Source organism: Heptranchias perlo, chromosome 16 (assembly GCF_035084215.1).
Source record: "Heptranchias perlo isolate sHepPer1 chromosome 16, sHepPer1.hap1, whole genome shotgun sequence".
Taxonomy (NCBI): Eukaryota; Metazoa; Chordata; class Chondrichthyes; order Hexanchiformes; family Hexanchidae; genus Heptranchias; species Heptranchias perlo.
This window is the reverse complement of record NC_090340.1, coordinates 48,973,256-48,989,837: the sequence shown is the minus strand read 5'-3', so window position 1 is coordinate 48,989,837 and position 16,582 is coordinate 48,973,256. Positions and strand designations below refer to the sequence as shown.

Below are 16,582 nucleotides of genomic sequence, written 5' to 3'. Positions count from 1 at the left end.
TGGTCCACTTAAGTTTCTGGTCAATGGTGACCCCCCAGGATGTTGATGGTGGGAGATTTGGCAATGGTAATGCCGTTGAATGTCAAGGGGAGGTGGTCATTGCCTGGCACGAATGTTACTTGCCACTTATCAGCTCAAGCCTGGATGTTGTCCAGGTCTTGCTGCATGCAGGCTCAGACTGCTGCATTATTTGCAGGGTTGCGAATGGAACTGAACACTGTGCAATCATCAGTGAACATCCCCATTTCTGACCTTATGATGAAGGGAAGGTCATTGATGAAGCAGCTGAAGATGGATCTAGGACACTGCCCTGAGGAACTCGTGCAGCAATGCCCTGGTGCTGAGATGACTGGCCTCCACAACCACTACCATCTTCCTTTGTGCTAGGTATGACTCCAGCCACTGGAGAGTTTTCCCCCTGATTCCCATTGACTTCAATTTTTACTGGGCTCCTTGGTGCCACACTCAGTCAAATGCTGCCTTGATGTCAAGGGCAGTCACTCTCACCTCACCTCTGGAATTCAGCTCTTTTGTCCATGTTTGGACCAAGGCTGTAATGGGGTCTGGAGCCAAGTGGTCCTGGCTATGTCAGGCTGTTGCTTAACTAGTCTGTGGGACAGCTCAACCAATTTTGGCACAAGTCCCCAGATGTTAGTGAGGAGGACTGTGCAGGGTCGAACTGGGCTTGGTTTGCCTTTGTCGTGTCCGGTCTCTAGTGGTCCGTTCGGTTTTATTCTTATTATGACTTTTTCTAGTGAGGTTTCTACAACTGAGTGGCTTGCTAGGCCATTTCAGAGGGCAATTAAGAATCAACCACATTGCTGTCGGTCTGCAGTCACATATAGACCAGACCGGGTAAGGACGGCAGGTTTCCTTCCCTAAAGGGCAGAAGTGAACCAGATGGGTTTTTTACGACAATCCAGTAGTTTCATGGCCACCGTTACTAATACTAGGTTTTTTTAATTCCAGATTTTATTTTAATTAATTGAATTTAAATTCCCCAGCTGCCATGGCAGGATTTGAACTCATAACTCCAGATTATTAGTCCAGGCCTCTGGATTACTAGTCCAGTAAAATAACCACTATGCTACCGTACCCATTAGATAATTCCCCCTTTCTAACAGTACAGGATAAAGTGAAAACTCAAATACATATTTTTCCTTTTAACAGTGACATTTCTGCTTATATTAACAACATGTACCATTGTAACTGGGCTGACTGAAGAAATTAGCCAAGGCTGTGAAACATATTTTTGAACTCACATCGGTAGTCAGATATAACTGCTTGCACTAAAGAGACAGTCACAGAATTTCAGGAGAAAATTGGAAGCACCAATTCCCTTACCCTATACACTGAAGGAGGTATACCATGTACAAATATGAAACTATCTACACTTCATCTGAATGGAAGAGAGGGGGAATAAGAGCTACAGGTGCCCTGTAATGTCAAAATACACAACAAATGCACTGCCTGAGGGGGTGGTGGAGGCAGATTCAATCATGGCCTTCAAAAAGGAACTGGATAAGTACTTTAAAGCAAAATATTTGCAGGGCTACGGGGATAGGGCGCGGGAGTAGGAATAGCTGGATTACACTTGCATAGAGCCGGCGCGGACTCGATGGGCCGAATGGCCTCCTTCCGTGCTGTAACCTTTCTATGATTCCATGAAATGTATTTTCAAAATCTAGATTAATGATGCACTTTTATTAAAAAAGGGTCCCATTCCTATCTAGTACATAATCATTTTAGTTCTCTGTTGTACTAAAATCTCCTTACACCATTTTATTTGTGCTACATACATACGAATCACATACCTGGATGGCAACGAGTTGGATCCCTAATACAATAAGCTTAAATAAAACCTTCTAATTATTATGTGATTTCCAATGAGAAGACCTTGAAATGGCATGATACAATACAGCTGCTACTAATTGCTATAGTACCCAGTTGTGCTAAAATGCCTAACATGGTTAAGGATTATGGGGGTGAAATTTGTCTTGGGTGTTAGTGCAAATTGGGTGATTGCAAATCGACAGCCATTCCATTGTAGAAGAAAACCGGGCAGAGTGTAAAACGAGCAGCCGATTCACTATTGCCTGTTTCGCGCTACTGCTGAAGATGAATTTCACCCCCACTGTGTACAGTGTTGTACCAACATCAATTGTTCTACAGTTTTATCAACACATGTTGCAAGTGAACACCATGAAATTAATGAAAGTGGTTTTGTTTAAATATTTTTAAGAAGTCATCAGCAAATAAAAGAATGAAAAATGACAATTTTTATGGTCTGCTCCATGGCTTGCTATGTGCTAATTTTAGTCAGCTGATGTCATTAAATATCTCACGATAAAACAATAAAGTAGACTGACATAACAGTCCAACCAAGTATCAGAATAAAAAGACCAGTTTCATCAAAACTACAGCACAGAAAAAGGCCATTCAGCCCAACTGGTCTATGCTGGCGTTTATGCTCCATACGAGCCTCCTCACTCCCTACTTCATCTATCCCTATCAGCATATCCTTCCATTCCTTTCTAGCTCATGTGCTTATCTTGCTTCCCCTTAAATGTATCTTCGCTATTTGCCTCAACTACTCCTTGTGGTAGCGCGTTCCACATTCTTATCACTCTTTGGGTGAAGAAGTTTCTCCTATTGGATTTATTAGTGACTATCTTATATTTACAACCTCTAGTTTTGGACTCCCCCACAAGTGGAAACATTTTCTCTACGTCTACCCTATCAAACCCTGTCATTATCTTAAAGACCTCTATCAGGTCACCCCTCAGCCTTCTCTTTTCTAGACCAAAAGAGCCCCAGACTGTTCAACCTTTCCTGATAAGGATATCCTCTCAGTTCTGGTATCATTCTTGTGAATCTTTTTTGTACCCTCTCCAAAGCCTCTATATCCTTTTTATAGTACAGAGACCAGAACTGTGCACAGTACTCCAAGTGTGTCTAACCAGGGTTCTATACAAGTTTAACATAAGCCACCAGAAAGGGTTAGTATTATTATTTAACCCTTTAAGGAAAGAAGGGCTTTTTGTAGCTAGCAAAATACATATTTGCCCTGATATTTACGAGGAGGCGGGGAGGGAGCAAGGGCATGGGTTTGCGGCTGAGAAACCCGGAAATTCCGGGATCATGGAGGTTCTGCCGAATTTAATAGCAGGAGGTCAACATTTTTTTATTCCGTTTCCCTTCTGGCAGCTGGCCAGATTGAGTGGCTGACCGGCTGCCAGTGGTAGAAGGCTGCAGCTGGGCACCGCTGGGGATGGTTCCCAGCAATCGGAGAAGATTGGAGCATGGTGAGGGGGCTCGGAGCACGGCAGCAAGGCGGGAGGGAAAGACCGTGTGAGGAGTCGGCCGATCGGGGGAAGGGAGAGATCGTGGGGAGGGTGGTGATGGGGGGTCGGCCGATAGTGGGGAGAAATCGCGGGGGGGGGGGCGGTCGGCTGATTGCGGGGAAGGGAGAAATCGTGGGGAGGTTCGGAAGGTCGTGTGGAGATCGCGTGGAGGGAGAGATCGTGGGGAGGGAGAGATCGCGCGGAGGGAGAGATTGCGGGGAGGGAGAGATCGCGGGGAGAGATCACGGGGAGGGAGAGAGCACGTGAAAGGAGAGAGATCGCGGGGAGGGAGAGATCGCGGGGAGGGAGAGAGCGCGGGGAGGGAGAGAGCGCGGGGAGGGAGAGATCGCGCGGAGGGAGAGAGTGCGCGGCGGGAGAGAGTGCGCGGAGGGAGAGATCGCGTGGAGGGAGAAAGCGCGGGGAGGGAGAGATCGCGTGGAGGGAGAGATCGCGTGAAGGGAGAGAGCTCGGGGAGAGAGAGATCGCGGGGAGAGATCACAGGGAGGGAGAGATCGCGGGGAGGGAGAGATCACGCAGAGGGAGAGATCGCGGGGAGGGAGAGATGGCGGGGAGGGAGAGATGGCGGGGAGAGATCACGGGGAGGGAGAGAGCGCGTGGAAGGAGGGAGCGCGGGGAGGGAGAGATCGCGTGGAGGGAGAGATCGCGGGGAGGGAGAGATCGCGCGGAGGGAGAGAGTGCGCGGAGGGAGAGAGTGCGCGGAGGGAGAGATCGCGGGGAGAGAGAGATCGCGGGAAGAGATCACGGGGAGGGAGAGATCACGTGGAGGGAGAGATCGTGGGGAGGGAGAGAGCGCGGGGAGGGAGAGAGCGCGGGGAGGGAGAGATCACGGGGAGGGAGAGATCGCGTGGAGGGAGAGAGCGCGAGGAGGGAGAGATCGTGGGGAGGGAGAGAGCGCGGGGAGGGAGAGAGCGCAGGGAGGGAGAGATCGAGTGGAGGATGTCGGCCGATCGCAGGGAGGAAGAGATCACGGGGAGGGAGAAATCGTGGCAGAAGGTTTACTTGAGGGGCTGTTGGGAAGCACTCCTGCTCCTCCTGGCCAACAAACAATGCTGGAAATGTACTTATCTGTTGGATCTGGCAGCTCTCGCTTCCCTTTAGCTGTCTGGTTTCCCGAGCCCTGGGAAACCCGGCCCACAGCTGTTAAATTCAAATGGCTCCCAAAATCTGAGGAATGGAACCTCATTTAAATATTGTAATTACTGACCAGCCTCTCCAGAGCCGGTTACTCGGGCGCCCCCAAACCCGCCACGGTTAAACCGGAAGTCGGCGTGTTCACAGTAGGTTAGGGGTCAGGTTTCACGAGGTTACTGATTTAACCACCACTCCCCCGCTCCTCGCCCGCTCGTTGTTGGGGGTTTAAAATTGCCCCCATTATATTTCAGTTCAGAATCTCATACCAGGGTTAATCCTTCACTGACTTGAAAAATGGTGGAGTTTTATATTTTTTTAAAGTCCCAAATTACTGGCCATGTTACAGCAATGAATCATCATATTGGAATCCAAAGCCAGCTACACCCATTCTCCCTAGAATGGCGGTGCATTAAGTGACACAACCACTGGAAAATAATATGCATTGCTAATGTTTTGAACTGTTGAAGACTTAACTGACTTGCTATCAAGAAGCTCCAGGTAATGTGGCAGCACGTTGCATTGGAGCATGAAGTGGTAGGATGGATACTTACCCCATGAAGCCCCACACAACGAGGTCATAATCCCAGCCGTGCTGCAATACGCAATTGCCGAGCACGTCTGGTTTGTCCACCAAAAGAGTTTTGCCCTGGAGTAGTCACTCTGATGAGTTCAATTTGTGTCCAGGCATTGTTTTCAAAGTAAAATGTTTGAACTCATGATAAAATTATTGTAATAGGTTCAGGAGTCTGTTAGTAATGTGGATGAAACTAATACTAAAAGTATATCGATCGAACCTATGTCTCAATGTTGGACACATTCAGGAGCAGATAAACATTGCACCAATCTGCTTTCAGCAGCCATAGATAGCATTCTCATTCACTCGTTCTCATTTGCACACCAACTAATCTTCTGGCCCCTGTGACTGAAACTGTCAATTTAACGCCTGTGAGTGCAAAATTCTGACCAGTTTTGTGCTATACAGTCTACTCCTGTTCAAAGTTATATCTTTTGCTGAAAAGAAATTTGAATCCAGAAAGTCGAATTAAGTAATTTAAGTAAAACAATAGAAGAAGCTTTCTTTGGCACAATTTGAATTTGAATTAACAAATAATTCAAATTAAATAATTACAAATTAAGAGTAGACTGTAGATTTGTGGCACAGGGAAACTAGCTCAGACTGTACCAACTAATTTCACATAGAATCTCTACAACTGGGTAGAAAAAAGGAAACTTTATACCATTTCTATCTAAGCTGAAATTTCAGTGCTGTATTGAAGGAGTACCGCATCACAGGAAATGCTGGGGGTTAAATTCAATAACCACCGAATCTGGGCGCGGGGGTCGCGGTGCATGATTAATGCATGCCGGGTCGTTGAGATGCAGGCAGCAGGTGAAATTTGTGCTGCCTGGTCATTTACCTGATTCCTGTGCTGTTGAGTGGCTGCACACACCAGCAGGGGGCCCAATTTGGGGCGTGGCCTGCATTACTTAAAAGCAGCCTGCACCTCTTAAAGGGGAGGTGCACTGTCAATGCAATTGGTGGAGGAGGATAAGTGGAATGGCTGGACCTACAAGAGAGCATGTACCAAGGTTCTCCAATGATGCACTGGAGGCCTTGGTGGACGCGGTGGATGCATGGAGAGCCATCCTGTTCCTGCAGGGTGGCAGGAGACCCTCCAGACAACTGATGTGGAGGCAATGGGAGAAAATGGCCTGGGAGGTGAATGCCAGGAACATTGCACCATGCACGTGGATGCAGTGCAGGAAAAAGTTCAATGATTTGATACGAGTGGTCAAGGTGAGTGAATGCAAGTGTCAAGTGGCACATCCTGCCAACTGCAACACTGCTCCACGCATGACACCCCCGTCACCCACCCACCAACAAATGCTTTCCATCCGTACGCAACACTGTACTTTGGATGCTGCATCTCACCCTCACATAGTAGCACACTTGCGATCCACACATCCACAACTTGGAGGGCACACACACTGGCAGTTATTTGACCATCTCCACATCACATCACCCAAATACCTTGCAGGACACTCACTGACACACTTCCCTCTGTCTTGCAGGAGAAGGTGGCGCATAACAGCTGGCAGCAGCAAAGAATGGACAGAGGGCAGGCACGCCTACACGTCCTCACCCCCATGGAGGAGACCGTGCTTGGGATCATTGGGCGGGCCGTTGCTGCGGCCGTGGCCACTGGCGGCGCTGGAGGTATCAAAGATGAGGGTCTCTGCATACCTAATCCTCCTTCTCGTTTCCCACATCTCCTTCATCCCACAATCTTTTTTGACTCACATGCTGCAGATGGTGTCAGCATGCATGTCTTACTTGCTCCTCTCCTCACTCCACAACTCAACCTGTTTCCCTTTGTCATTGCAGATACCCAAGAACTGGAGCCGGCACCTTCCGAGTTCAAAGAGGAGGAGGAGGACAGAGACATTAAAGCTGCACCGTCACTCAATCTGACATTCACATCTACCAGCTCAGAGACTGACACTGCACATCCTTTAGAGGGTAGGTTAGAGGAGGGATCTGCACATGGTGAGACACTGAGCACAAGTGCGCAGGAGCCAGGGCGGGGGGAACGGGTACCACAGATAACAGCTCGCCGGAGGGCGAGGTCGCACGATGGTTCTGCTGCTGAGGAGTCAGATGATGACTTTGATGGGCCAAGCCACAGAAGAAGGCTGATGGGCATACACCACCAAATGTTTGGTGCACTGGAAAGCCTGTCAGAAAGCCTGCGCACAATGTCAAGGTGCATGGAGGACTCCAGCTCCAACTTGGCACAGGGCATTGCACAGAGCTTGGAGCCCATCCTTACCCACATGGAATGGGTGGTCACCTCCATCAGCACACCCGTGGAACCCACCTTGATGCAGCATCTCTGATGACTGATATCTTAGCTTCTATCGCAGCACAAACAGATGCCATCAAAGGTCTGCATGCTTCATTTGAAGCTCAGACTGCTGCTTTCGAAGCTCAGACTGCTGTGTTACAGGCTCAGACTGCTTATATTGTGGCTCTGGGTATCACTGTGGAATGGGGCTTCCAGGACGTCACAGCAGTCCAGCAATCTGTTCCCCAGTAGATCACCAGGATTGCTGAGGCGCCGCCTTGTCCGAGTGGCAGTGGTGCCGTGGCAGTCGAACCTGCTGTCCTCTCTCAGGATAACAGCATTCCTACTCCTACCCTTGCCACTCCACCAGTGCCCTTGCTGTTGCCCGTCAGCCAACCAGGTGAGACTGCTGCAACCCAGGCTGAGATGGTGCAGTCTGCTGCCGGGCCCTTCCGGCCCAGAGCTACTCGAGGTCGTCCTCCACGGCCATTTGCACACTTCTCAATTGAAGTTCAGCAGCCTTCCACCACTCATATGTCACCCACTTGGGAGGCATCTTGTAGGAGCACTAGGAAAGGAAAAGGCACACAAATGACAGGCACTAAGGGAATGCACAACTGTGAATAGTGCAATGTTGTATACATGATTTCATGTGTAAGTTCATAAATTTGTATTTGAATTCGCAGTTGGTGGTGTTTATTTATGCGATGAGCTGCGGTAGGAATGTGTAATCATAAGGAGGACGATTTGATGGTCCTGTGGGAGAGGAAAGGTGAGGCGTGTAGGACTGTTGGTGACTTGGGAGGTGTCGGTGAGGTTACTGATATCGCTCATGAATAAGGTGAGCACGCAGAGCCCTGGCAGACAAGGCCAGTGCACCTTGTTGCCTCCTTGCCTCTCCCTCCACTTCCTCTTCCTCCGGCTCTGGCTCAGGGTCTTGCCAGATAGACGGTGGCAAGGGCTGTCCTCTCATAAGGGTGAGGTTGCACAGCATGCAGCATACGACAACTAATCTTGACACCCACTCAGTTGAGTACTGCAGGGCTCCACCAGAACAGCCCAGGCAGCTGAAGCGTTGCTTGAGGGCGCCTATGGTGTGCTCGATGACTTTTCGTGTGGCCGTATGGCTCTCATTGTAGGCCTGCTCTGCACATGTGTGTGCGTTCCTGACTGGAGTCGTGAGCCACTTCATGAGGGGATAGCCCTTGACACCCAATAGCCAGCCTTTGACTTGCTGTGCTGGTTGAAAGATGGGTTGGACGTTGGACTGCTGCATAATGAAGGCGTCCTCACTGCTGCCAGGGTAGCGGGCATTGATCGGCATGATGTGCTGCGTGTGGTTGCACACCACCTGCACATTAAGGGAGTGGAACCACTTCCTGTTCACGACGATGGCCAAGTTGAGAAGTGGAGCATGCATGACAACATGCGTGCAGTCAATGGCACCCTGCACCATGGGGAAGCCTGCAATGCGAGCAAACCCTTGTGCTCGCTCATTCCGCTTCTCTTTGTCAAGCGGGAATGTTATGAATCTGTTGCACAGCTCATACAGTACCTCAGTGACCTCCCTTATGCAACAGTGTACTCCATCTGCGAGATGTTGCATAGCTCACCAGCAGTGGCCTGAAAGGATTTAGAACTGTAAAAGTTCAGCACCACGGTTACCATCACAGCCACAGGCAAGGCTGTCCTTGCCCTGCTCTGAGACTGCAGTTGTGACTCCAGCAGTTGACATATCTCCGTCACGACCTCTTTCGTGAACCATAGCTGTCGGATGCACTGATCTTCGTAGGAGAACTGGTCCCTGAAGGGCCTCAATAGATATGGCCTCCTGCTCAGTACCCTGCACCACCTCCTCCCTTTCCTCGCAGCTTGACCCACTCTGCGTGGCCTCTCTGCATGCTCCCAGTTGTGCTCAATGCCTAGCAGGAACCCTAGCAGGCCACCCATGTTTGCTAGAAATTTTGTTCAGCAAACTGTTGTAAATGCCACCAACAGTAATGCAGGATCTGCCAGACCACTCTCTACTATTGCAACTTTCTCCAAGTACAGTAAGCTTCAACAAACACGTCCAATTGTACTAGCAGCCAGAAACGATCCAGCAACTAACCTGCAACACCTGCACGATCCCTTTAAATAGTGCTGGTGGGAGATCCTCCAGGCTGTTTACGACCTGTTCAGCTTTGTATGGTTAAGACAGTGCGTTAGCTGGAGTGTTGAGTTCCAAAATCGTATAAATCAGCGTTGCACACTGATCTAACGCGTATTATCCTTACTTTACAAGCTGCCAGTGTTCGTTATCTGTGCGTGCGTAAACGCCTTTACCAAGATGGCGTCTGGTGCACGCCACGCTAGAACATACATGTGCATTCTGGATGCTATTTTGCGTCCTTAGGAGGCAGTGTAGCACCTACAAAACGGGCGCTACACAGCCTAATTTATAGCCCGCTTTCGGATGGGACGTTAAACTGCAGTCCCACCTGCCTGCTCAGGTGGGTTTAAAGATTCCATGGTACTAGCCAAAGAAGAGCAGGTATGTTCTCCTAGATTCCTGGCCAATATTTATCCCTCGACCAACACCACCCAAAAAAATAGATTTTCTAGTCATTTATCTCATTGCTGTTTGTGGAACCTTGCTGTGCGCAGATTGGCTGCTGTGTTTACCTACAAACTAACAGTTACCTTCAAAAATAATTAATTGGCTATAAAGCACTTGGGACATCCTGCAGATAGGAAAGGCACTATATAAATGCAAGTTGTTTCTTCTTTTCTTCCATTCATCTGGCCTGGATTGATAACCAGGTGAGTGAGTGTGGAGACTCACTCGGTGTCTAGTCCCCACATGATACCATGATTAAACGAAACCAACTACACAAGTGAAAGATATTCACTTACTGTTTATTTTGCCTGAAATTATTTCACATCTCTTTGTACAACAGCTACAGAACAGTAGTAAACCATCTGATAAAAGCAACAGTGCTGATGATAAACAATGGCTGCATTTTTTTTCAACTTTTTTTTCCACGCCTGCATCATCATGCAGTTTGAGACTCGATGCAGAACTCTGGCACACTAACCTGATTAAGACTTAAACCAATTCAAAACAAAAGGGAAAGTGAAAAAGCTACCTAGCAACAAGGTATAAAACAAAGAAGCCTGGCCTCCATTCCTGGATAAGTTACATACAAAACAAAATAAAAGATACGTGTTACAATCTTTTTTTTTGTGTTTTTTTTTCTGAGATGCTGTAAATTTTGCAACGCAGCAACCATGCTAAAAATGACAAGATAACTTTGCTCTATACAACAAAGGCTCATATAAAATAAAGGCAATGGAACAGAAAATAATCAAGGCATTCCATTACCATATGGAACGCTCATAGTGGTTGCTATCACAAAGAAAGTGGAGCTATTGGTTTCGACAAAAGTATCTCTACCAGGACCATGCAAATCACACATGCATGTTGGAACTATGCACAAATCAGGGAAAGAGGGAGGAGGAACAAATTTAAATAGGGCAAAACATTTAAGAAAAACAAGAAGTTATAAAGTTTTTTTTAAAACTCTTGGACGCAGATAGCTTTGGTGGAACCTCACCACGACTTCAGAAAAAAGGTTGGCAATTTGGTCTTTGTAAAGAAAAGTCTGTCTCTTATTTTCCTTCAAAGTCACTGTTTCAGTCTCTTGCTCAGTGGTGAAGCAGAAAACTCGTCCGTTTTGTTGTTTTCTGAATCTCGTAAAAGTTGCAGTGATCCAACATGACAGACAAGAGAAGTTCATAAAGGCAAAGTAAAACCACTTAAAGGAGAGTTTCCAGGCTACCAGACAGCCAAAATAACTAGTTTATACAGTACTATACGCAAAAAACAGGTAAAAGAATTACAATCCATAAATAAGTCAGGTCCCAGACCTGCTATGTGAACAATTTTTAAATATGTGTGTTATGTATACCTTATGTACAAAACAAAAAAGATTATCACTTTGCATATCACTGCAAGGTTTTGGGATGGCAAAGGTAATGTATCCATCGAATAATTGATATCTTCAGCCAAAGACAACAGTGCGAACTTCCAAATTGGTTTGACATTGGTCCGTTCAAGTAGACGAAATAAACAAGAGAGAAAGATATCTTTTTACACACAGCATGAACACAAAGGCAATTAATGACCAGGGAGGTTCCTCTTGTGGCTGGATTGCTGCTACACATTTTTTCATCTTCAGAAATCAAAAAGCATTAAGAATGAAGCAGGGTCCACGACGAGCCCAGCAGAGTACAGGACTCTGCGCGAAGGAACCCATGCTGGCAATCTCAGCAATCCCTGGCCCAAGGTAAAAATGCTGGAAAAAAGTTTCTTTTGCTGATTCTTCCACAAAATAACGTTTTCTCGCTGACTGTCAAATGAATTCACCAGGCTTCTGTGTAACGGACATCCACTTCTTTGAGGTTTGGCAGCTTTGCCTATTGGATATTGGTTGGGGATAAAATATAGTTAGTGTTTGATCTGACCTCATGGAATACATCTCTCTGACTAGAACCAGGTATCTGCACAGTGGGGACTCGGTCATCAACAACAACTTGTTTTCTATAGCATCTTTAGCACAGAAAAACACCCCAAAGTGCTTCATCGAGGCAAATGGAGACTCTGTTTAAGTCTTCATAATACCATAGCTATCTAAGAAGTAGATATTGTAACTGGAATGCAAGGCTGCTGCTTTGTTAATCCTAATGTAGACTTTAATTTGGATCTCTAGCCTTGTGTTTGGATTCCAATTTGGACATCTCTATGTCAAAAGTTGTAAAATAAATACGGTGGCCATGTCTTAGTTTTAAGCCTCGGTTTGTTTTACTGGAGATTTTTCAACTTATTCATTATCTTTTCCTCCTCTGTGAAAATCATAGAATTTACAGCATCAACTCAAACCTACTCTAATTGCATTTTACTCAATATTCTTCCTTTTCAAATAAATATTGATCCAATTCTCCTTTAAATAATTGCCTCAATGGCCACTTGAGATAAAGCATTCCATGTTGTATAACCATGTGTGAAAAAAACTTAAAATAAAACTTCTTTCTCCCTTTCATTCTTCTAGTGATAATCTATGCCCCCTTGGATTGTATAGTGCAGCATTTCAGCATTTCCAAAGAAACATCAATGCTGCTCGTTGTTTGATTCCTTCACCAGAAGCACATTTGAGAGAATGAATGGAAATATCCCTCTCTGACCAGTGTTCTAAACCAGTCTTGGTCAACTTCTCTCTCCATTGGAAGCTTGAATATGAAGCTCAATCGAGACCAGCATTCCAAGGCAAGTCTTCCTGTTTGAGACACCAAATTCTGGCTTTGTAGCCACTAGTTATCTCCAAGTGTTTAAATAATTTGCAGTTCATACCTATTTGAGTGTTGTAACATACATATAGACTTCACATTTCCTACCCTCTGGACAATAGGTCAGGTCCACTCCCTGATACTCACTGAGAACTACCCAGTGCTGAAGGGGAAAAGTTACAATCATAATCCTGTATATTCTGTTTTTCAATTACCAGGTTAGTAATAATCATGGAATAAATTGAAGATCCTACTTTGAACAGGACAATTACCTTGAGATCTTCATACGTATCAGCTGATAGTTTGGTGCTGTTCATGTTCAAGCTGCACAGACTCTTCATGGCTAAAAAGGGGAAAAAAATATTTTCATAAGAATTTTTGATAACGAAACACAAATTTAAATCTGCAGTACCCATGGTTAGATTTTATTGACACACAGGCGTGTGTTTAAGAAGCTTTCCTGTCATAAAACCTCTTTCCAAACAAGCAGTTTTAGAGATATTTCATTTTTTTCTACAATGATCAATTTAAGTTTAGTGGATTTTACATACTGGTTCCTCTTTGTCTCAGTCTCTATTACCAGATAAGAGCAAAAGAGTTCCTCTTTTCTTGCTCTTCTCCAAGCTACACACCATCCCCCACAGAGGAACACCGTTGGTGACCTGATCGCCGACCTCTGTCAATGCCACTCTGAAAGCAGCCACTAAGAGGTGTGGGAACACCTGGAGGTGACTTCAGTTCCAGCTTTCTCTTCCCTCTTGTGAGAAACCATCTGGCTTCTTTTCAGCACATTCCAATGGTAGCACAGATGAGATGAGGAACTTAGCATGCGGTGTATCGCTGGTGTGAACATGCATTCTGCCTCTCACATTGAGGCTTCAACATATTGCAGCACCACATTATCCATGGATATTGAAGCTTTGCTTGTGAGGTCAGGCAGTAGAAACCTGAGGTTTAGGCAATGTTTTCCACCATCAAGAACCTGGGTTTGATCCAGACCACTGGGAATGAAGGAAGATGAAAATCAATTACTACGTTTATTGGCTACAATCATCAATAGACACTTCAGCCCTGATATTTACGGGGAGGCAGCTGGGGCGACTGTCAGTGGCCGGGAAACCAAGAAATACAGGAAATGCGGAGATTCTGCTGAATTTAACGGCAGGACATCATTTCAATTTTTTCACAGTTTGCCACCCGACAGCTGGCCAGATTGAAGGCTGGTGGGCTGCCGGGCGAGAAAGCCAGCGCTACAGGCAGCAGCCAGGGATCGTTGGAGATGGTCACCGGCAGCTGAAAAGATCGGGGTGGGGGCGGGGCGACGGCCGATCGCTGGGATGGGGATTGGTGGTGTTGGTTGATCACGGTATGTTAGCTTTGGGGGCCTGGGGGAGGGACCTCTGCTCCTCCTGGCCTACAAGCACTGCTGGAATAGCACTTAGCTGCGGCAGCGAGCAGCTTCCGCCTCCCTTTTGCTGCCGGGTTTCCAGAGCCCTGGGTAAACTGACCCGCAGCCGTTGAATCCGAATTGATGATAAAATCTGAGGCACGCAATATTATAATTGCCGACCTGCCTCTGCAGAGCAGGTTACTCTTCCAACCCCAAAATGGACTCGATTAAACCGGATGTAGGTGTGTTCACGGCGGGTTGGGATTGCATTTCCCTGTTTTCGGAATTTAACCCCTCCCCGCCCCTCTCCCTTCCATCCTGGGGGGGGGGGTCAACATTCCCCCCTTCATCCCTTGCCACCTCATACCATTCCTGCAGAACCCCTTTCATTGGTAATTAAGTATAAATGGGTTCGAATAAAATGCCTGCGACAAAATGAATCAAAATGGAGCGAACTATGTTATAATGAAAGATAGGAACATAGGAATTATTAGACGAAGAAAGATTGTGGTCCATGTAGTTCACCTTCTACCATTCTGGTAGTCGCATGATGCAATGACAATGGAATCGTTGACTCATCATAGCAATCAATTTTTATCAATTAGTCTACAACAGACTCAAAAATGACACGAGGTAAACACCAGTGGTGGAGAGCTTTAGGAACCACAGGTCCAAAGTCACCTTTTTCCTCCCAAGCATGCCACTACACTTGTTTTAAAATGTAAATATTTAATATTCACAATGCAGTCAAGGAACCTGCAACTACCTAGCAGAGTGATATAGTGATGTTCTGTATCTTTTATTATAATCAGGTGCCACTGTATTGAACTTTGCACTGTTTGCATTACATTCTCATGGGATGTTTGTCCAGTCAATTTTTTCTCAAAGGGAAAACACAATCTCCCAAATTTTTACTAGTACAAAAGAAAATGGTAGCTGCAGTGACATGGAGTGATGCAATCCCCATTTTCATGTATTTTCATGCAGCTTTGTATGTTAGTATTGCTAGGACAGATGAGGTTTTTCTCGGGTTTCAATTTGGAACTTGGCAATCGATAGTTCTAACAATGCCTTTGGATTTCTATTACATGAAGCTGAGGATAATGTTGGAATGGAAACTCACTATACTTACAGCTAAGTGCCAGGAGGCCTGCGTCCGTGACTGGCGTCTCACAGAGATTCAGAACTTGCAGTGACGTGAGGTGCTCCGAAAGCACTCGCAACCCTGCATCTCCAAACTGTGAAGAAGACACAATTTCAGTAAATAAAACCACAACAACAGCCTGACCACATCAAAAGCTATTCCATTGGCTGCTGATTCAATTCAACTTCTTTAGAATTTGCTTTTACACATCCTTCTTCTCATCATCAGAGATATGTAAGAAACCTTGAGCTATTTTTTTTGGAATTTACTTTATCCTTGCAGTATTTCAAATGTCATAATATGTATTAAATTCCTTCTGTAATGTATATTCTTTAAAAGTGAGGCTGAGTTGCTGTATGCTGTTTGTCAGGCAGCACTCATGGGATGTGTGAAATACGATATGTCATTATTATCATACGATATGTCTCTATTACTCCCATAAAAATATTTGTTTATAATAAATTGAGACGTAACGTGGCATGTTTTCCCAGTGAAAAGGAGAATGCAGCTTGCTGAAGATTTAGCATTTTGGGTGTTCCAGCCAAAAATATTTGCTTGGGTGATTTAACTGGTAAACCCATCTTGATGATGTATGGGATTTGCATTCCTCTCAGTCCTGGTTGCTGATCAGGGTACTCCAGTTCAATTCAAAAATTTAGTACTAGCTGACACTTGAGCCCTAGCTGCTACTGGACGATTTAAATGTGTTGGAGTTAATACAAGTGAGTTTTGGCAAGCACAAGTTGAGAATTATGGGGTGGAAATTCTGCTTCTGTGCTCCTGGCCCACACGGTGAGCATGTATTGCAAAATTGTGCACCCCCTTCCCATAATTTTCCATCCATTCATTTTAAAGGATGGAAGATCACAGACTGGGAGCGCACAATTTTGCAGTATACTTTCCCAGCATATGCCGGAATTACAGAGGCAGAATATTTACCCCTAAACTACTAAAAGTGAATCCCACAGCTTTTTTTAATGTAAAGCTTCATTCTCCACCCTCGTTTCCCAAACGATGGAAACATTTCTCTTACGTGACAGTCATCTCAAGCAAGATTTTTGTAATTTTTTTGGATCCTCTGGGCTGATTACCTTGCTTCAATATTTTCACAGAATGCCTGTCTCTTTAAATTTATTTTTCTACAGTTCAGGGTATTCACGTAACCCTATACACGTGGTTGGGCAGAGTATGGGGTATCCATTACAAATGAATACTATATATAAATAAAAGCAGCGTAAACACAGCCCCCTTGTTCCTCTCTCTGGTAGCCACTGAGCTTGTCCAATGGATAGCACAAGAACCGTATGCATACATTTTGCGCAGTCCATGTGCATTGATGTTGGTGCGTTTGTATCCATAGTTAAATACAGAAAGCTGCCAG

At 45.8% G+C, this 16,582-nt stretch overlaps 1 protein-coding gene across 4 annotated transcripts in view; it reads right to left on the bottom strand.

The window, feature by feature from the left end:
* Positions 1-10,219: 10,219 nt before the first annotated feature.
* The window catches only part of cmip (c-Maf inducing protein), a 208,830-nt gene continuing 202,467 nt past the window's right edge, over positions 10,220-16,582 (bottom strand). For 2 of the 4 annotated variants that reach the window (XM_067998093.1, XM_067998095.1), the window contains exons 19-21: positions 15,181-15,295; positions 12,940-13,010; positions 10,220-11,800 (exon numbers count right to left, since the gene is read on the bottom strand). In XM_067998093.1, the coding sequence (XP_067854194.1) occupies positions 11,747-11,800; positions 12,940-13,010; positions 15,181-15,295 (240 nt within the window). In that variant the 3' untranslated portion in view covers positions 10,220-11,746. The remainder of the gene's footprint in view (positions 11,801-12,939; positions 13,011-15,180; positions 15,296-16,582) is intronic. The other 2 variants (XM_067998094.1, XM_067998096.1) reach the window with 1 other exon arrangement.